The following is a 22490-nucleotide window of genomic DNA, read 5'->3' as shown; positions in this document are numbered from 1 at the left end:
CAGCGACAGAGGTGTGGGAGGAGAGTGCTGCATTTTATGAGAAGGGGGAGCAAGGAGGGGACAGAGTGAGAGAAAAGGATGGGGGAGAGGAGGAAGACAGGTGAAGGGTGGGTGTGGGGGTAGCAAAGAGAATGATATGTGATGCTTAATGACCGAACACGAAAAATTTTTTTTTTAACCTGTCAGTACAGCTGTACACACGATACAGAGTTTGTAAGATAATCCGCTGACACAGCTGCAAAAACTTTGATATTCCCGTTCCAGAAAATATGTGGGAAAAAGAACCAAAAGCAATGGCTGAAAACATTGAAATGCCGCTCATGTATGACCTAATGATCCCATCAGGCGTGAACATCGAAAATAAAGCATTGCAACCAGATATCATACTTAGGTGCAAAAAAAAAGGGAAGAAGGCATTGCTAGTTGAGGTGTTAATACCGGGGATTTTTGACTCACGATGCAGAAATCAAGAAAATTACCAAATACCAAGACGTCAAGCATGAAGTGAAAAGATCCTGGAAGCCGAAGAATGCTAAAGTTGTACCAGTGATGACGAAGAACCTCATGGGAATGTAGACAAAGTACCTCACAAAGATATTAAAAACCATCACTGGGAATATCACGACAAACAAACTACGGTTGGAAGCCGTCCGGCGCTCAGTAACGATACTGAAGAGAGCCATCACCACAAAATTTTGAAAACATAAAACTTCACAACGTGCTTGATTCGTGAATCGTGACCCTACCGAAATGAAGTTGGATACTTTGATCCCACCCTTGGAGGACTCCATCTCACATTCTGAAACCCACATATACACACACATTGAGACCTGGCAGGTCTCTGTTTCACCTGCAGAAACCCACCCACATGTGGAGATAGTAGGCAACAACAACTTGCGTGTACACACACACACACACACACACACACACACACACACACACACACACACACACACACACACACACACACACACACACACACACACACACACACACACACACACACACACACACATACACGTCCATGCTAATTTTCTCTGTTTTTTTTTCTGCAACCGCTTATCCAATTGATGTGGAATTTTCACCTTATGTGCGACTTCTCACATAGAATGTTTTAATGATAATTATGACATCATAGGTCATGTGATGTGGCAGCCATGCTGGAAAAAGGAAATACATTGGACCTCTGTTTCTCTGAAACCGCTCCATTTAAAAAATTGAAACTTGGCACATGTGATTTGCGCCATGGTAAACCCCATGGTAAAAAGTAGGTGGTTTGTCCCATGGTAAACAAGTTTTTTTTGAAAAATTATGTCATAGGTGGCTTCATTATAATGTCATGATTTCATACGTTGAATGCTTTATCTGATCAGAGTGAACATTTTTGAGGGTCATCTAGGGCTAAATTGTTTGGGGGAAAAAAAATTGATGACATCATCAGTTACGTGGTTCGGCAGCCATATTTTTTAAACATAAAAACATTCAAAATTCTTCTTCTCTGAAACAGCTGAACAGATAGAGGTGAAACTTTACAGATATGATCGCCTATCAATGAGGAACAAAATTTTTCCACTTATGACGTCATAAGGTCACAATGTTTGGCAGCTACGATTTTTCGAAAATAAACCTTCAAAAACCCTCTTCTTCACCTAAACTTCACCCACATGTTCCCCAAACCTTGTGGATACCAGGGTGTTCACTTATAATTAATAGGTCACATGGTCTGGCAGCCATATAGCCTGGTGTTGGCGCAGTGGTTAGGGCAGCGGCTTGGGATCCAAGAGGTCCTGAGTTCAAGCCCCGTTGAGCCACTGAATTAATACACCAGGGGGTTGACTCAGCCTGTCATCCTTCCGAGGTCGGCGAAATGAGTACCAGTATACTGGGCCGGTGTATACCCCGGTTAAAATAGGTGTACCATATCCCTGTGTCGTAAGAGGCGACCAGGGTTGTGTCAGGAAGGGCATCCGGCGTAAAACATGTGCCAAATCACTATGCGGATCATAATGGATGATCCGCTGTGGCGACCCCTAACGGGAGCAGCCGAAAGAAGAAGAAGAAGATGGTCTGGCAGCCATATTGGATTGAACAAAAATCTTAACAAAATCATTTCTCTTGAATCACTTCATCAATTGAAGTGAAACTTGCAGTCATTATGATCTCGTAGTCATGGGGAATATATGTTTTAAATTTTAACCTACTTGGACAGATGGTCTGGCAGCCAGAATTATTTATTATTTTTGAGCTGGGTTCAGGGATTTCGAACAAACTTGGTACAAGTATATATAATGATGTAATAATGTGGGTGGAGGCAACGTCTCAATGTCGAAGAGTGCCCTTATAGTTTTAATACACTTATGCACACAAAAATTTCTACATGCAAAAACGTTTGACAGAACTTTCAGAACTCTAGATCTCACCTCCTGACTTCTCAAGATCTCTCGACCATATATAAGGTACAAAGTTGAAGTCATCAGTGTGCTTGAACGTTTATTACTCACCTGGGCTGAAGTCACCATCTTAGACAAGACTCAAGAAACAAAACAGCCAATATTGTCTGTACTTTTCCACTCTTTCATCATTGCCAATTCCAAAACATGGCATGTTAAAACAACAATATAAAATCAGTATTATTATTATTATCATGCAGTTGGGATCTTATAATGAAGACCCATCTGTGGACCTTATATGACACCAAACCTGTGCAGTTACAAATGCTGTCCTGGATATGTCCACGTTAAGAATTTTGAATTTGGATAGTTCGTTATACAAGATATTCTTTGCCTGCTGTTAGTACATGTAAGTTGCTGTTGGATTTGTATTGTCTGCAATAGTCTTTCTGGATAATTATTGTTTTGCAAGTAGGTGGTTTGCATATTCAGCGTATCCACAATGGAGGCATTTATTTTCAAGGTACTGTATAATCAACATGCTGTTTGTCCAGAAGATCCTGTGTTTAGTGCATTGCCATGGAATGATAGCCCTCTTCAAAACAGACCTATGGCCATGTTGTACTTTAATAGCTCCATCAGAGCTATCCACTAACGTATATTCATATTAATATGCAGCGCCCTCTCTGCCCCATTAATAACTACCTGCTTACATGGCTGCCTAATTGAGCTTGTGAAATTCAGGAACTTGTGGATTGCCAACGGCAGATTACATAGTGATTTATTTTTCAAAATGCCGGCTGTTTATAAATTTTGTAACACGGCTTTGACCGTGGTTTCATTCTAAATCTCGAAATTGGGTTTCCACCGCAAATCATGCCATGCTGCTCACTCTGTTTCTGTTTGTTGGTGTTCTTTCATCATATCCATGTTCTGCCACACAATCCTGGTTTCCTTCATTGACACCGATCCTTCAATTATTTATTATTCTTTCTCACAGGTGATACATGGGATCGGGCGTGACCTTACAAGTACAACACAACCCAGGTAAATCATTTTTGCTTTATCTTGTTTCAACTGTTGTTGTGTTTACTTTTCCAAGACTGGTTGTTGGTGCAAGTTTTTATAATTCAATGGGAAAATTGTAATACTCCTATAAACAGATATTTGTGCTTATATCACGTCAAATTAATATCCTTGTTTTTTGGAGGTTTTTTGCCACAAACATCAGCCTTTTTTGTGCAGTGAAGAGCGATCTAGTTATTACGCATGCAAAGCGGTTAGAATTTCCACTGGCCCGCTTCCCTCCACCAATTATATCTTGCCAACATGTTTATTTTTTGGACATTCTTTCCTTTCTCCCTTAACTACTCTCATATCCCCCTCCCCGATCCACCACACCCTTTTTAGGTCATCTCCACCGAGATGACCTAACAAAGCCGGACCAAATGTCCGTCCGTCCGTCCGTCAACAATTTTTCTTTCCGATTTTGATGAAACTTAGTATGTTGGTAGAGGTTGATGAGTGTTGCACAACGATATAACTTTTGTCCGGGTTCAAGGTCAGGGTCAAGGTCACGAGGTCACGTAAGTTATAAAAATCGCCATTTTAAAAACCTATCTAGTCTGCCGTTCTACAAGATATTCGGCAACTGTTTATTGATTATGATAGTAAAAAGTATTATCTTGTATCTAACTGGACAGATTTTTGAATTTCCGTCCCGTTTGGCCGCCACGTAACCTGGGAGATGGTCAAAAACACCTCCCGGTACAAAGAAAACTTTTTACTTCCGATCTTGATGAAAGTTGGTATGTGGGTAGAGGTCGATGAGTGATACCCAACAATATATTTTTTCTCGGATTCGAGGTCAGGGTCAAGGTCACGAGGTCACGAAAGTTCTGAAAGTCGCCATTTTCAAAACCTATCTAGTTTGTCATTTTAGGAGATATCTGGCAACGGTTCATAAATTATGATAGTAAAAAACATTATAGAGATGACCGTCACCCCCACATGGGGGTAATTTTCCTTCTTTTAAATTCTCTTAACCAATACAACCATCCCCTCTTGTGACATACGTATTAAATAGATGGCCCTACTGCTTCCTTCCTTGATGCTCAGAATTTTAAAAAGTTCGAGCATGGACAAACAACCATAGGTTGGCAACCATCGTCCTGGTGGAGGTGTTGCTCTCTTCATCAAAGACTCTATTCCTCACTCTCCCTGCACTGCTCTCACTCCCCCACACCCCCAGGAATACCTCTGGCTTCGGCTTCCCCTCCACTCCCACCTCATGTTTATATGTGTACTGTACCGTCCACCGAACAGTGATGACTCCATCTACACCTCACTCTCCGAAAACATGGACCATCTTCTATCTTCTCATCCAAACTCTCTCTTCCTCTTATGTGGCGACTTCAATTGTCATCACGCCAGTTGGCTAGGTGTGGGTACCTCTCTCACCTGCCATGGGGCCGATCAGCAAAAGCTTTCTGTGACTCATTGGGACTGACTCAATCGGTCAACTTCCGACCCGGATCTCAACCAATGGTACTCCATCTCTTCTGGATCTGATTTTGACAAATTTCCCTGACAATATCTGCTGCTCTTCCTTCGCTCCAATTGGTTCTTCTGACCACGTCCTTGTTAAAGTGGACATCTCTCTGGCTGTCATCAGAGAACCACCTCACCGCCTTCGAGTCTGGCATTTCACTCCAAGCCGACTGGCAGGGTCTCGAGCAACCATCAAACTTACAGACTGGTCTCCTATCACTACTTTCTCAAACATCAACTCATCCTGGGAATTCCTTCAAAGAAACTTGCTCTCCCTCATGCACAGATTTATCCCCTCTCGTGTTCAGTTGTCTTACCCTTCCTCCCGCCCTTGGTTTACTGAAGCTTGTGGCGAGGCAGTTGTCCTGAAACAACTTGCCTTTGCCTCATGGTAAGCAAACCCAACTGACGGCAATCTCAGTTCTTTCCACAAAGCTCGGAACAAGTGTGTATCTACCCTCAGGAGAGCCAGAAAACAACATCTTTCTCATCTCAAGTCTGAACTCTCAGACCTCTCTCCCTCCTCAAAATCCTGGTGGCGTTTAATCAAATCTGTTTCTGGTGTATGTTCCCCCTCCATCCCCTCCCTTACCTCAAATGGCCGCACTGCTGATTCCACACGTGATAAAGCTGAATGTCTAAACTCGGTGTTTGCAGCTAAATCTTGTGTCCCAAACCCATCACTATCTCTACCCACTTTACCCAGTCGCACCCAACTGTCCCTGGACTCTGTATCCTTTTCTCCTGACAAGGTGGAGAGCTTGCTTTCAAACCTCGAGTCAGATTCTGCATTCGGTCCAAACTGCATCAGCCCACGTGTCCTCAAAGCCTGCTCTTCTGCTCTTGCTCACCCTCTCTCTGTTCTATTCACCCTCTCATTTTCCCAAGGTCATCTGCCATCTGCTTGGAAATCTGCTAACATCACTGCCCTGCATAAAAAAGGTGCAAAAACAGATCCCTGTAACTACAGACCAATCAGCCTTCTCCCCAACATCAGCAAGGTTATGGAATCCATCATTGCTTCAGACATGAAATCCTTCCTCTTCTCCAATGGCTTGATTTCCAATCATCAATTTGGTTTCAGACCAGGTCACTCTACCCTGGATATGCTGCTACTGCTCTCCCATCAATGGATGGAGGTCCTCAATGCCAGACAGGAAATCCGAGCCGTATCCCTGGACATATCACGTGCTTTTGACACAGTCTGGCACCCTGCCCTACTCACCAAACTCTCTTCCCATGGTATTCAGGCCATCTCCACTCATGGCTCGCAGACTTCCTCTCCTGTCGCCCATGTCAACGTGTGGCCCTAAATGGAGTTCTTTCATCCCCTCTTCCTGTGCAGGCTGGAGTTCCTCAAGGTAGCGTTCTGGGCCCTGTTCTTTTTCTGGTTTTCATCAATGATCTCTCGGACTCTCTGGAAAATCCTCTATTTCTCTTTGCCGATGACTCCACCCTCTGCCGTACCATCTGTCATCCCTCAGACCGGCAAGCAGCAGCTTCTTCGCTCACTGCAGATCTGGATAAAATCACAAACTGGTCCAACACGTGGAACATGTCTTTCAATCCACACAAATCTCACACTCTCACTATGTCTCTTCGAAAGGACCGTTTACAAAACCCCCCATCCGCTTTCGCAACAATGTTCTGGAAGAAGTCTTTTCTTTCAAGCTTCTGGGTCTCACTATCTGCCATGACCTTTCCTGGGAAAGACACAATTCCAACCTTGCCTCAAAAGCCAGTCGTCGACTGAGAATCCTCCGATCGTGCAAAGTCCTTCCTCGGCCCTCTTGAGCTCCTGACTACTTACAAAGCTTTTGTCCGTAGCCTGATGGAGTACTGCTCTCCCCTCTGGGCTGGTGCTCCTGCCTCCCACCTTTCTCGACTTCACGCTGTCGAAACCAGGGCTTTTAAGATCATTGGCATCTCCCGCAATGAAGCTGAGTCTTTGGGCCTCTCACTCAATCACCGCAGGTTGGTCGGTGGTCTTTCTGTCTTCTACCGACTCCTCTCCAGCCTTGCCCCCCCTGCTCTCTCTGCGATTTGTCCCAACCACATTTCCACAGGGCGCTCAAGGTCCGCCAACAACCCCCTTCTGGTAAAACTACCAAAATCACGAATCACTGCTCATCTTCACTCTTTCATTCCTCTTTTTCCCGCCTTTGGAATAAACTTCCTCACTCTATTCTTTCCCATTCTTCCCTCCAGGCTTTCAAAACAGCTGTTCACCACCACCTCTTATCTTCCCCCATCCAAATCCTCGATCTTTTCTACCCCCGATAATCCACCCAAGCCCACTTCCTTCAATTCTCCTGCTTTCCTTCCTGAAAGTCCCTGTAATGTCCATCTTCTCCTCGCCATGTTCCCCGTCCCATCCCCATCCCTCTCCCTTCCACAGTTCACCTGTGTCTGTTCCCCAATGTTTTGTCCCTTCCACTCCCACCCCTCTTGTCTCATGCCTCCTTGCTGTGAGTTGTGTGTTAGCTCTCATACGAGCCTCGACCAAGGTATACAAAAAAAAAAAAAAAAAAAAAAAAAAAAAAAATTACACAGGCTTGATGGTTCTATAATGGCCTCCTCCTACATTTATCATAATCATAATCATCATCATCATCATCATCTATGAAGCGTGCTTCTCTCGAGACTAATTATGCAGAGGCACATTGGGTTCCTCCTTTCCATCCACCATTCAATAATTCAGGTGTAGATTGAGTGGGTCACGGAAACTCGGCATGGGTCTCCCTCTGCTAGTCTGTATGCAGAATCGACTGCTGGTTGTATTTAACAGGACTGACATGCCATTGCATAAATGGTTTATTAACATAAATCTTTGCGGCATTAAATCCATGTTCCTCGCATATCAATTGCTCATTACCCAATTCAAACTGTCTTGTGACGATATCGCCTATGTCAAAAAATTTCACATCCATACTTGGGCTTTTTACCTCTGCCACCAAAGGTTGAAGGAGGTTATGATTTCACCCCTGTCTGTCCGTGTGTCTGCCTGTTTGCTTGCTTGTCTGTGAGCATATCTTATAAAGTTGTTGATGAATTATGACAAAACTACATGGATCAGTTGGTTTGGTGACAAGAACAAGCAAATTGGATTTTGGTTAAGGTACGGATCCAGATCCAGCCCATCAGTGTGACACAAAACGTAAACTGTTCAACCTGGTGGAGGTATGCACTCTACCGAGTACCGTTCTCGTTTTACCTCTGAGCGTTCTCGACTGGGTTCAAATGTCGACCCAGCAATAAGCCATCAACCTGGTGTTTCATATGCAGAGCGAGGCATCAATGTGGGCTTCATTCATTGAAAGGACATTAAGAGGATCCATGTGCAAGCACTGGTTGTTGGCGAATGATAATTTACCCACGATGTCTTTCACGAAGAGTGGACAAATTATTGCTGGTACCCTGAAAAATTACAAATTCCTGCCTTAACTCCTGGTAAGGGAGTAGCAAACCACCTATCGTAACCCTTGCCAAGAGACTGCTTTAGTTCCATCAATGCTCTGTCAAGATTCATATGGCATATTGATGATAATGATGATAATTTGTGTGTGTGTGTGTGTGTGTGTGTGTGTGTGTGTGTGTGTGTGTGTGTGTGTGTGTGTGTGTGTGTGTGTGTGTGTGTGTGTGTGTGTGTGTGTGTGTGTGTGTGTGTGTGTGTGTGTGTGTGTCTTGTGTTTCTAGGATTACGTTAGGTACTGGTGTTAGGATTCAAGAAGGAAATGTTCTCACTTATCACTGGCCTGCAACACTGTAAGTTCATCAGAGAACCAGGGATTTTCTGCACATCTCGTTTCGGGCTGGATGATATGTACTTTGAGTGTTATTTTTGATATCCCCTATTCGTTCCTGCCTCATAGTATCCCCACAGCATTACCTTTCCGAGGAAATATCAATTGCGAAATCCTGCAATGAATATTATGTGCACATTAAAAGTTTGTAATTCTTAGCACTGTCTTCCATGAGATGATCATGATAAGTTTTTCTGTAGCTATCGGTCAGATTGTGAATGTGAGGAGTTCAGTCATTGGCTTTCCTTATCCATTTGCACCCTTAGATCTTTCATTATGTTGATATTGTCGTGATACTTGGTGGTCCAGGTTAATCCCCCCAACCCAACTTGTGGTGACACTGCCAGCCCGGATGGTCGAGCGGCTCACTCCTTATGAGGAGGCGGACACTTTGATCCTCGGAGATTAGCACACGCGGGAGTGGAAGGGCGCAATGGGGTGCGGCGGGGGCACAGAAATGATTACACAGGGTGGGGGGGGGTATACTTGAACCCCACAACAGATACACCAACGCAGCCACTTGAAATGAACACATTTAATGAAAATAGACATATTTACCAAGGACAAAAATCAGAATAAAATAATATGTGAGATAAACTAATCCTAAAGTCAAGGTCGAAGCACCTCTACACACAGACACATGAGAAATACAGACAAATGAGAAAAAAATTAAAGAAAACCCCTCCTTTACTCTAATACTTAGCTTGGCCAAGAGATGGTCCTTGTAGAACTTGGAATCGAGGTGCTTCTACTTGCATGTGTAGATGCATGCAAAATGGTGCCAAATCGCTATCTTGCACCAGGAACAAACTTACGTCAGGCAATTCGTGAGCGGTATTCAACACCAAGGCTCAGAGACACTGTGCAGCTGCTTTGTGCGTCGATCGTCCTCACCGGCCTGCTATTTGACATAGACGAAGCTCGGGGTGTGTTCCTCATGACCCAACCAAGAGCCAAAGGACAGCATCTTGCTTCACCACATGAGCCAAATCACCTCAACACAAATAAAATAATTGTGCCGTCTTCTTCATGTGTAGAAGGAAAGCCAGCCGAAAAGCCCTGTTCTTACAGGCTATCTCCTAGCTACGTTCACTCTTGACCATGTGCATCCCTCACTCTGCACTCAACCATTCCTCCTCCAAACTCTCCACTGTCCGTCCTGTTTGATCTGTTGGCTCCCACGCCCTCTTCCTCTTCATGTGTCTCACGTCACGCTCATCAATTCTCCGCCTCGGGGCCATGATTTCACCCGCCATCATCCTTGGAGGTGGGGGATTATGGCTGCTCAGCACATTTTGGGTCACTTGTAAATGCAAAAACTTAGGAATAGATAACAGGGGGGCAATCACATACTGGGGGAACTTATTCTTACTCCATATCTAATTAACACTGCACCACCCCCGTGTGGTAACACGTAACACTTAACCTCACAGTTTCCCTTCTTAATTACTTGGAGATGTCCCCTGCACGTCCACAGACCAAACAACTCCATTCAATCCTAAATTTCCTATTAAATTCCTGCATCTACCCCCACAACCGTAAGAGTATGTACAATTAGAATGTGAGTACGTGTATGAAGTATTTCAATCAGAAGGTAAGTATACTGAACAAAAATATAAACGCACCAACCTAAATATCTAAGTCAAGATTGCCATTATGGGAAAATGGTCAAACCGATGATATGTTCGAGCAATGGTTCCTTTGTTTTGCTCAAGACAGATGTTCCCATTGAAATTGACCACTCTGAGTGTGTGGACTCACACGTTGAGTAATCCTTCCCATGAGCACCATGGGGCTTGACAGAGTGATGGTCAGTGAGCGTGACCAGGACACAAACACTCCCTATAGCTTGCCCTATAAAAGGCCTCCCCAAAATGTGGACTGGTGCCAAATGTCAACATGCCACAGATGTCGGCCCGCTAGGCCGGTTACTTTGAGCGGTTGTACCAGGCTGATCCCCCAACTGTCCTGTTGGACGTCAAGGGTGTTACAATCCCTGTTGCTGACCCTCGAATCAACTGTGGTCCACCTACGCTTGTGGAAACACGGGCTGCGGTGAACCAGTTGAAACGGGGCAAAGCTCCAGGGATCTGTGGCATCCATGCCGAACTTCTCAAGGCTGGTGGAAATGCTGCACTCGTGTCGTTGCATGCAGTTTTGTGCTCTGCCTGGAACACAGGCATCATCCCAACTGACTGGAAGAGGGGCCTTGTTGTCCCTCTCTGGAAAGGGAAGGGTGATCGCCAAGACTGCAACAACTACCGAGGGGTGACGCTGCTCTCAGTGCCGGGCAAGGTCTTTGCTCGGATAATTCTCGATAGGGTTCGCCACCATCTGCTTGAGCACCAGCATCCAGAGCAGTCAGGCTTTACACCAAAGAGGTCAACGATTGACCGTATCCTTGCACTTCGTGTCCTCACCGAACGCAGACGAGAGTTTCGGCAGGGGCTGCTTGCAGCCTATGTTGATCTCTGTAAAGCGTTCGATTCAGTGAATCGGGATGTCCTCTGGAGGATTCTTGGTCTTCGTGGGGTGCCACCAAAACTGATCGATCTGATGTCTGAACTCTACTCTGGTACTGAGAGTGCTGTGAAGTGTGGTGGTACCATCTCTGACTTATTTCCAGTTGTTACTGGAGTTCGTCAGGGATGTGTACTTGCCCCCACACGTTTCAGCACTTGTATGGACTGGATTCTAGGGAGGATGTCGGAGAGATCAAGTTGCGGTGCGTCATTTGGGAATGTCAAGATCTCGGACCTTGACTTTGCAGATGATGCAGTCATCTTTGCGGAGACTTTAGACATCCTCTTGGGGGCCCTCGAGGTGCTGAATGAGGAGTCGGAGACGTTGGGATTACGGGTTTCTTGGGTCAAAACTAAGATCCAGGCTTTCGGTGACATCTTGGATGCTGCTGTCCTGTCTGTGTCTGTTTGTGGTGAGGATGTTGAGGTCGTGGAGAGATTCACTTACCTTGGCAGTGATATTCATGTCTCTGCTGGCTGCGAGTCAGAGGTCAATAGACGTCTGGGTCGGGCCTGGGGAGTCATGGATTCACTGGATCATTGGGTGTGGCGCTGCCGGTACCTGTGCGGGAGGACGAAAGTCCGAGTCTTCAGGTCCTTGGTACTTCCAGTCTTGCTCTATGGGTGCGAGACTTGGACTCTGACCAAGGATCTGAGACGGAGACTTAATTCCTTTGGTACCAGGTCTCTTCGGAGAATCCTTGGCTATCGCTGGTCGGATTTTGTGTCCAACGAGCGGTTGCTGAGAGAGACTCGGATGAGATTTGTTACCTGCATAGTCCGTGAGCGTCAGTTGCGGCTGTATGGACATGTGGCTCGTTTTCCTGACTCTGATCCTGCTCACCAGATTCTCTCAGCGAGGGAGTCTCATGAGTGGAGGAGGCCAGTGGGTCGACCACGTGCCTCATGGTTGCAACAGGTTGACCATCATCTCAAGGAGATGGGGATGGGCCTGGCATCTGCCTGGGGGATGGCCAGACGGAGGCCCCTGGAGTACTGGCGGAAAGTGGACGCAGTGACGTGCTGTTCTGGCACATGCTCCCATACCTGACCTGACCTGACACAGATGTCACAAATCTTGAGGGAGCGCGCCATTGGCATGCTGAATGCTGTGACGTCAGTACGGGCCGTTGCAGCACACTTCAATGTCCACCACTCCACCATTAGCTGCCTGAGAACGCGCCTCAGAGAGACTGGAAGCACCGTGAACCGCCCACATGCCCGGCGACCACGTGTGACCACCGCCGGTCAGGATCGTCACATGAGGCTGCAACATCTCCGGGATCGACTCCGACCGGCCACGAGGACTGCCGATGAGACTGTCGGGCTGCATAACAGGCGCATTTCAGCCCAGACGGTGCGTAACCACTTGAGGGAGGCCAACCTCCGAGCCCGCCGACCACACCGGGGACTCGACCTCACTGCAGTCCGGCGTCAGACCCGACTGAACTGGGCCAATGTTCACTTGCGCTGGACCCTCGCACGATGGAGGAGAGTGCTGTTCACCGGTGAGTCGCGGTTCCAGCTGTATCGGGCTGATGGCGGACTCCGCGTCTGGCGTCGTGCTGGGGAGCGCTACACTGACGCCAATGTCCTTCGTCGGGTGTCACACGGTGGTGCCAGTGTTATGGTGTGGGCAGGCATATGCCATGGAGAGCGCACTCGGCTTCATTTCATTGAAGGCAACTTGAACGGGCAGCGGTACAGGGACGAGATACTCAGACCCATCGTCGTGCCGTTTGTGCGCCTTCACCATATGACGTTTCAGCACGACAATGCTCGCCCCCATGTTGCCAGGATCTGCATGGACTCCCTCGGTGAGGAGGACATTGATGTCCTCGACTGGCCTCCACATTCTCCCGACATGTCGCCCTTCGAGCACCTTTGGGACGTTCTTGATCGACGCGTACGACAACGTTACGCAGTCCCAGAGAACGTCCGCCAGCTCCGTGTGGCTCTCCAGGAGGAATGGGAAAACATCCCTCAGGCCACCATCGATAATCTGGTGATGTCCATGCTCCGGAGATGCACCGCTCTGCGCGACGCCAACGGTGGACACACCCGCTACTGACTGTGTGAACTCTGACAGTGACACCTCGGTTCTGTCGGCTGTTGTAGCGCAAAGACTGTCGCCAGAATTCTCAAGGAACTCTTTGAAATTTAATGCTCAATTGTCATGGATTCTATAACCAAATTGTTGTGAAGATTTAGTGTTAATGAGTTCGAGGTAAAATAGTAACAATCGCTTCGTGCGTTTATATTTTTGCGCCTGGTGCGTTTATATTTTTGTTCAGTATACGTGGATTAAGTATGTTTACTTTGAACGAGAGTATGTGTATAAAGTATGTACAATTAGAATGTAAGTACGTGTATAAATTATGTACTTATAAGAATGTGAGTACATATGTAAGGTATGTACAATTAGAATGTAAGTATATGTATTAAGTATATACAATCACAATGTAAGTACATGGATAACGTATGTACAATTCGAATGTAAGTACGTGTAGAATGTGAGTTCGTGTATAAAGTATGTTCTTATAAGAATGTGAGTACATGTGTAAAGAATGTAAGTATGTGTATTAAGTATATGCAATTAGAATGTAAGTATATGGATAAAGTATGTACAATTATAATGAATGTATGTGTAAAAAGTGTGTAGAATTAGAATGTAAGTACATGTATAAAGTATGCACACAAAGAATGTAAGTACATGTATAAAGTATGTATAATTAGAATTAAGTATGTATATAGTATGTACTATTATAATGTGAGTACGTGTATAAAGTGTGTACAATTAGAATGTAAGTACATGTATAAATTATGCACGCAAAGAATATAAGTATGTGTATAAAGTATGTACAATTAGAATTCAGTACATGTATAAAGTATGTACAATTAGAATGTAAGTTCGTGCATAAAGTACATACAATACAGTTGGAATGTAAGTACGTGTTTTAAGTATGTACAATGAGAATGTAAGTACGTGCATAAAGTGTGTACAATTAGAATGTAAGTACGTGTATAAAGTGTGTACAATTAGAATATGAGTACATGTATAAAGTGTGTACAATTAGAATGTGACTGTGTATAAAGTATTACAATTAGAATGTGAGTACACGTATAAAGTACCTACAGTTAGAATGTGAGTACATGTATAAAATATGCACTATTAGAATGTGAGTTAGTGTATAAAGTATGTACAATTAGAATGTAATTTCGTGAATAAAGTATGTACTTATAAGAATGTGATTACATCTGTAAAGTATGTACAAATAGCAGGTGAGTTCGTGTATAAAGTATGAACTTATAAGAATGTGAGTACATGTGCAAAGTATGTACAATTAGAATGCGAGTACATGTATTAAGTATGTACAATTAGAATGTAAGTACATGGATAAAATATGTACAATTAGAATGTAAGTACATGTATAAAGTATGTACAATTAGAATGTAAGTATGTGTATAAAGTATGCACACTAAGAATGTAAGTACATGAATAAAGTATGTACGTGTAGAAAACATGTACAATTATAATGTGAGTACGTGTATAAATAGAATGTAAGTACGTGTATAAATTATGTACTTATAAGAATGTGAGTACATGTGTAAAGTATGTACAATAAGAATGTAAGTATGTGTATTAAGTGTATGCAATAACAATGTAAGTACATGGATAACGTATGTACAATTAGAATGTAAGTACGTGTAGAATGTGAGTTCGTGTATAAAGTATGTGCTTATAAGAATGTGAGTACATGTGTAAAGAATGTAAGTATGTGTATTAAGTATATGCAATTAGAATGTAAGTATATGGATAAAGTATGTACAATTATAATGAATGTATGTGTAAAAAGTGTGTAGAATTAGAATGTAAGTACATGTATAAAGTATGCACACAAAGAATGTAAGTACGTGTATAAAGTATGTATAATTAGAATTAAGTATGTATATAGTATGTACTATTATAATGTGAGTACGTGTATAAAGTGTGTACAATTAGAATGTAAGTACATGTATAAATTATGCACGCAAAGAATATAAGTATGTGTTTAAAGTATGTACAATTAGAATTCAGTACATGTATAAAGTATGTACAATTAGAATGTAAGTTCGTGCATAAAGTACATACAATACAGTTGGAATGTAAGTACGTGTTTTAAGTATGTACAATGAGAATGTAAGTACGTGCATAAAGTGTGTACAATTAGAATGTAAGTACGTGTATAAAGTGTGTACAATTAGAATGTGAGTACATGTATAAAGTGTGTACAATTAGAATGTGACTGTGTATAAAGTATTACAATTAGAATGTGAGTACACGTATAAAGTACCTACAGTTAGAATGTGAGTACATGTATAAAATATGCACTATTAGAATGTGAGTTAGTGTATAAAGTATGTACAATTAGAATGTAATTTCGTGAATAAAGTATGTACTTATAAGAATGTGAGTACATGTGTAAAGTATGTACAAATAGCAGGTGAGTTCATGTATAAAGTATGAACTTATAAGAATGTGAGTACATGTGCAAAGTATGTACAATTAGAATGCGAGTACATGTATTAAGTATGTACAATTAGAATGTAAGTACATGGATAAAATATGTACAATTAGAATGTAAGTACATGTATAAAGTATGTACAATTAGAATGTAAGTATGTGTATAAAGTATGCACACTAAGAATGTAAGTACATGAATAAAGTATGTACGTGTAGAAAATATGTACAATTATAATGTGAGTACGTGTATAAATAGAATGTAAGTACGTGTATAAATTCTGTACTTATAAGAATGTGAGTACATGTGTAAAGTATGTACAATAAGAATGTAAGTATGTGTATTAAGTGTATGCAATAACAATGAAAGTACATGGATAACGTGTGTACAATTAGAATGTAAGTACGTGCATAAAGTGTGTACAGATAGAATGTGAGTTCGTTTAGAAAGTATGTACTTATAAGAATGTGAGTACATGTGTAAAGAATGTAAGTATGTGTATTAAGTATATACAATTAAAATGTAAGTATATGGAGAAAGTATGTACAATTATAATGAATGTACGTGTAAAAAGTGTGTAGAATTAGAATTTAAGTACGTGTATAAAGCATGCACACTAAGAATGTAAGTACGTGTATAAAGTATGTACAATTAGAATTAAGTACGTGTATAAAGTATGTACAATTATTAAGTGAGTACGTGTATAAAGTGTGTACAATTAGAATGTAAGTACGTGTATAAATTCTGTACTTGTAAGAATGTGAGTACATGTGTAAAGTATGTACAATTAGAATGTAAGTATGTGTATTAAGTGTACGCAATAACAATGAAAGTACATGGATAATGTATGTACAATTAGAATGTAAGTATGTGCATAAAGTGTGTACAAATAGAATGTAAGTACGTGTATAAAGTATGTACAATTAGAATTAAGTACGTGTATAAAGTGTGTACAATTAGAATGTGAGTACGTGTATAAAGTGTGTACAATTATAATGTGACAATGTGAATAAAGTATTACAATTAGAATGTGACTATGTGTTTGAAGTATGCACAATTAGAATGTGAGTACACGTATAAAGTACCTACAGTTAGAATGTGAGTACATGTATAAAATATGCACTATTAGAATGTGAGTTATTGCATAAAGTATGTACTATTAGAATGTTAGTACGTGTTTTAAGTATCTACAACTAGAATGTGAGTTAGTGTATAAAGTATGTACAATTAGAATGTAAGTTCGTGAATAAAGTATGTACTTATAAGAATGTGAGTACATGTGTAAAGTATGTACAAAGAGAAGGTGAGTTCGTGTTTAAAGTATGTACTTATAAGAATGTGAGTACATGTGTAAAGTATGTACAATTAGAATGTGAGTATGTGTATTAAGTATGTACAATTAGAATGTAAGTACATGGATAAAGTATGTACTATTAGAATGTAACTACGTGCATAAAGTATGTACAATTAGAATGTAAGTACGTGCATAAAGTGTGTACAAATTGAATGTGAGTTCGTGTATAAAGTATGTACTTATAAGAATGTGTGTACATGTGTAAAGAATCTAAGTATGTGTATTAAGTATATACAATTAGAATGTAAGTATATGGATAAAGTATGTACAATTATAATGAATGTACGTGTAAAAAGTGTGTAGAATTCGAATGTAAGTACGTGTATAAAGTATGCACACTAAGAATGTAAGTACATGTATAAAGTATGTACAATTAGAATTAAGTACATGAATAAAGTATGTACAATTATCATGTGAGTACGTGTATAAAGTGTGTACAATTAGAATGTAAGTACGTGTATAAATTCTGTACTTATAAGAATGTGAGTACATGTGTAAAGTATGTACAATTAGAATGTAAATATGTGTATTAAGTGTATATAATAACAATGTAAGTACATGGATAAAGTATGTACAATTGTGTACAATTAGAATGTACGTATGTGTATAAACTATGCACACTAAGAATGTAAGTACGTGTATAAAGTATGTACAATTACAATTAAGTATGTATATAGTATGTACTATTATAATATGAGTACGCGTATAAAGTGTGTAAAATTAGAATGTAAATACATGTATAAATTATGCACGCAAAGAATGTAAGTTTGTGTATAAAGTATGTACAAATAGAATTAAGTACATGTGTAAAATATGTACAATTAGAATGTAAGTTCGTGCATAAAGTACAAACAATACAATTGGAATGTAACTTCGTGTTTTAAGTATGTACAATGAGAATGTAAGTACGTGCATAAATTGTGTACAATTATAACGTAAGTACGTGTATAAAGTGTGTCCAATTAGAATGTAAGTACGTGCATAAAGTGTGTACAATTAGAATGTGACTGTGTATAAAGTATTGCAATTAGAATGTGACTATGTGTTTCAAGTATGTACAATAAGTATGTAAGTACATGTATAAGGTATACACAATTAGAAAGTGAGTACACGTATAAAGTACCTACAGTTAGAATGTGAGTACATGTATAAAATATGCACTATTAGAATGTGAGTTCGTGTTTTAAGTATCTACAATTAGAATGTGAGTTAGTGTATAAAGTATGAACAATTAGAATGTAAGTTCGTGAATAAAGTATGTACTTATAAGAATGTGAGTACATGTTTAAAGTATGTACAAATAGAAGGTGAGTTTGTGTATAAAGTATGTACTTATAAGAATGTGAGTACATGTGTAAAGTATGTGCAATTAGAATGTAAGTACATGGATAAAGTATGTACAATTAGAATGTAAGAACGTGTATAAAGTATGTACAATTAGAATGTAAGTATGTGTATTAAGTATGCGCACTAAGAATGTAAGTACGTGAATAAAGTCTGTACAATTAGAATTAAGTACATGTATAAAGTCTGCACAATTATAATGTGAAAACGTGTATAAAGTGTGCACAATTAGAATATAAGTAAGTGTATAAATTCTGTACTTATAAGAATATGAGCACATGTGTGAAGTTTGTACAATTAGAATGTAAGAGTGTGTATTAAGTGTATACAATAACAATGTAAGTACATAGATAACATATGTACAATTAGAATGCAAGTACATGTATAAAGTGTGCACAAATAGAATGTGAGTTCATGTATGAAGTATGTGCTTCTTAGAATTTGAGTACATGTGTAAAGAATGTAAGTATGTGTATTAAGTATATACAATTAGAATGAAAGTATATGGATAAAGTATGAACAATTATCATGTATGTACATGTAAAAAATGTGTAGAATTAGAATGTAAGTACGTGTATAAAGTATGCACACTAAGAATGTAAGTACGTGTATAAAGTATTACAATTAGAATTAAGTACATGTTTAAAGTATGTACAATTATAAAGTGAGTACGTGTATAAAGTATGTACAATTAGAATGTAAGTATGTTTATAAATTCTGTACTTATAAGAATGTGAGTCCATGTGTAAAGTATGTACAATTAGAATGTAAGTATGTGTATTAAGTATATACAATAACAATGTAAGTACATGTATAACGTATGTACAATGAGAATGCAAGTACATGTATAAAGTGTGTACAAATAGAATGTGAGTTCATGTATGAAGTATGTACTTCTTAGAATTTGAGTACATGTGTAAAGAATGTAAGTATGTGTATTAAGTATATACAATTAGAATTTAACTACATGGATAAAGTATGTATAATTTTAAAGTGAGTACAATTAGAATGTAAGTATGTGTATAAACTATGCACACTAAGAATGTAAGTACATGTATAAAGTATGTACAATTAGAATTAAGTATGTATATAGTATGTACTATTATAACACTGAACAACAAAATTTTTTTACTGGAGATGTGTAAAGTTATTTAGACTAATTTGGGTACTCTGATTTCAAAAATCATAACCGTTTTGCTGTATCACGTCAGGACTTTCAGTAACAGAAATATTCCCATTGCCGAGAAGTCAAGATTTCAATGAAATTTACAAAAATTCATTTATTCATTTATTTCATCATGAATGCTTCAAAATTATAGAAATTACAGAAAAACTCCACTAGAATGTAATTAAAAATGCTTTAGGCATTTGGCTTTGCGTTTGTGCTGCTCTGTGTCAGTTTCACGATGCAGGAACCAGCAGAAATCGCCCATCATGTTCGGATTGTGCCGCCCTTGGTAACGCGTCTCCATGAGTGAAATCTCTTGGTGGAATCGCTCGCCGTGCTCGTCCGAGACTGCTCCCAAGTTGTCAGGGAAGAAGTTCAGGTGCTGGTGTAGGAAATGGATTTTCAGGGACATCCTGGAGCCAAGTTTCCTGAAGCACTCCAGCAGCTGCTGCACTATTTCTTCATAGTTGTCCACGCGCTCGTTCCCCAAGAAGTTGTCTGTCACAGCTTTGAAGCTCCTCCACGCTGCCAGCTCTTTGGGGTTTAGAGTTGTCGGAAAAGTTTCGTCCTTCATAATCTGTCGGATTTGCGGTCCAACAAAGACACCAGCCTTGATCTTGGCCTCCGACAAGGTGTTGCCAAACTTTTCCTTGAGGTATAAAAACCCACGCCCATTCAGATCCATTGCCCGTACAAAACTTTTCATCAAGCCGAGCTTTATGTGGAGTGGTGGAAGGAAAACCTTGGCTGGGTCGACAAGGGCGACATGCTTCACGTTGTGTCGACCAGGTACATGCTCTTTTCACTCTTCCCAATCTTTCTTCGTCCAGTGATTCTTGTCGTCTCTGCTATCCCAGAGACAAAGGAAGCACATGTATTTCGTGTAGCCTGACTGCAGCCCTAACAACAGCGCCACCACTTTCAAGTCTCCGCAGATGTGCCAGTTGAAGTCATTGTACTTGATGGAATCAAGCAGCTGCCGCATAGTCTCATAGGTCTCTGTCATGCCGAACGCGTGAGCCAGTGGGACTGATGGTTTCTCGTTGCCATTGTGGAGCAAAACAGCCTTCAAGCTGTTCTTCCCCGAGTCGATGAAGAGGCGCCAGTCTGCAGGATCGTGATCACACCCAAGTTCTTTCAACAGACCGTTGATGTCACTGCAGAATGTCATCGTGTCTTCCATCTCAAAGAACTCAGCCATGTCTCTGTGACGTGCTCTGAACAAGGATATCTTGGTGTTAGGTTCAAGTAGATTCCACTGCTGCAGCCTTGATCCAAGCAGCTCTGCCTTCGCCTTTGACAGCGAGAGATCTCTTACAAGATCATTTAAGTCTCCCTGGTTCAGAAGGTGTGATTCTTGAGTGTCGGGTTCAAAAGGTTCATCATCACCATCCTCTTCACCACTGCTTACAGCTATGTTCTGATCAGCTGGAGGTGTTGGAACGGGGTTCTCGTCATCATGAGGCACAGGTTTACGATCAGAGACGCAGTCAGCGTACTTGATGTGACCTTTATTCTTCTTGTTGAAGCCGGCGATGCTTGTGCAGCAGAAATAACAATCATCATGATGATTCTGCGGCTCACGCCATATCATGGGCACCGCAAATGGCATGCTCGCGCGCTTGCCCACCAACCACTGAGTCAAGGTTGTGTGACAGCTTGTGCAGCAGATGTGTGGTGCCCAGCTCTGTTCTTGGTCCCCCACCTTACACCCGAAGTAGTGAATGTAGGCGGCCTTCATTTTCACTGCTGTAGATATACTTCGCTGTTGATCTTTTTTGGTATACCGACCACAGACATAACAGAAGTTGTCAGGATGATTGGTACAGGAACGCCTACTCATCTTTATCTGAAAGAAAGAAATATAACACAAGTTAACAACAATTGTACGAAATAGACATGTTAAAGACATATATAAATTTCATTGAAATCCTGACTTCTAGGCAATGGGAATATTTCTGTTCCTGAAAATCCTGACGTGATACAGCAAAACGGTTATGATTTTTGAAATCAGCGTACCCAAATTAGTCTTAATCACTTTACACATCTCCAGTAAAAAAAAAATTTTGAAATTTGTTGTTCAGTGTAATGTGAGTATATGTATAAAGTGTGTACAATTAGAATGTAAATACATGTATAAATTATGCACGCACAGAATGTAAGTTTGTGTATGAAGTATGTAGAATTACAATTAAGTACATGTATAAAATATGTACAATTGGAATGTAAGTTCGTGCATAAAGTACAAACAATGCAATTGGAATGTAAGTACGTGTTTTAAGTATGTACAATTAGAATGTAAGTACTGTATAATGTGTGTACAATTGAATGTAAGTACGTGGATAAAGTATGTACAATTAGAATGCAAGTACATCTATAAAGCATGTACTATTAGAATGTGAGTACGTGTGCAAAGTATGAGTAATTTGAATGTGAGTACGTCTATAAAGTATATTCAATTACAATGTACGTAAATGCATAAAGAATGTACAATTATAATGTGAGTACATGTATAAAGTACGTACAATTAGAATGTGAGTACATGTATAAAGTATGTACAATTATAATGTGAGTATGTGTTTGAAATACATGCTATAAAATCACACAGAGGAGGGGTTTTTTATTTTACAAAGTTGCATGACGATTGGAAGGGAAATGGGGCAGACATTCCAAAAAACATGAGTTGCAGGATTTTCTGGAGGGTTGGGTTTTTTTCCACCTGAAAACCGAGGAAGCACCCTGCAACCCATGTCGACAGAAAAACATGGGTTGTCTGTAGTCTTGGGTTGCAGGGTGTTTCATATATCAGGAATAAACGGCCTCGGCCTCGGCGGAATTATTGTTCAAACCTCATCAT

The 22490-nt window shown here is 40.8% G+C and overlaps 1 protein-coding gene across 1 annotated transcript in view; it reads left to right on the top strand.

Annotated features, from left to right (window-relative positions):
• LOC147026919 (IQCJ-SCHIP1 readthrough transcript protein-like) overlaps window positions 1–22490 on the top strand; it is a 215288-nt gene that overhangs the window by 38007 nt on the left and 154791 nt on the right. The window contains 2 exon segments of the mRNA XM_085883595.1: window positions 3391–3437; window positions 8637–8705. Of these exon segments, the coding sequence (XP_085739721.1) occupies window positions 3391–3437; window positions 8637–8705 (116 nt within the window).

This window comes from Eptatretus burgeri, chromosome 5 (genome assembly GCF_056783735.1).
Source record: "Eptatretus burgeri isolate ZD-2024b chromosome 5, Ebu_testis_v1, whole genome shotgun sequence".
NCBI lineage: Eukaryota > Metazoa > Chordata > Myxini > Myxiniformes > Myxinidae > Eptatretus > Eptatretus burgeri.
This window is presented reverse-complemented; position numbering and strand designations above follow the sequence as displayed.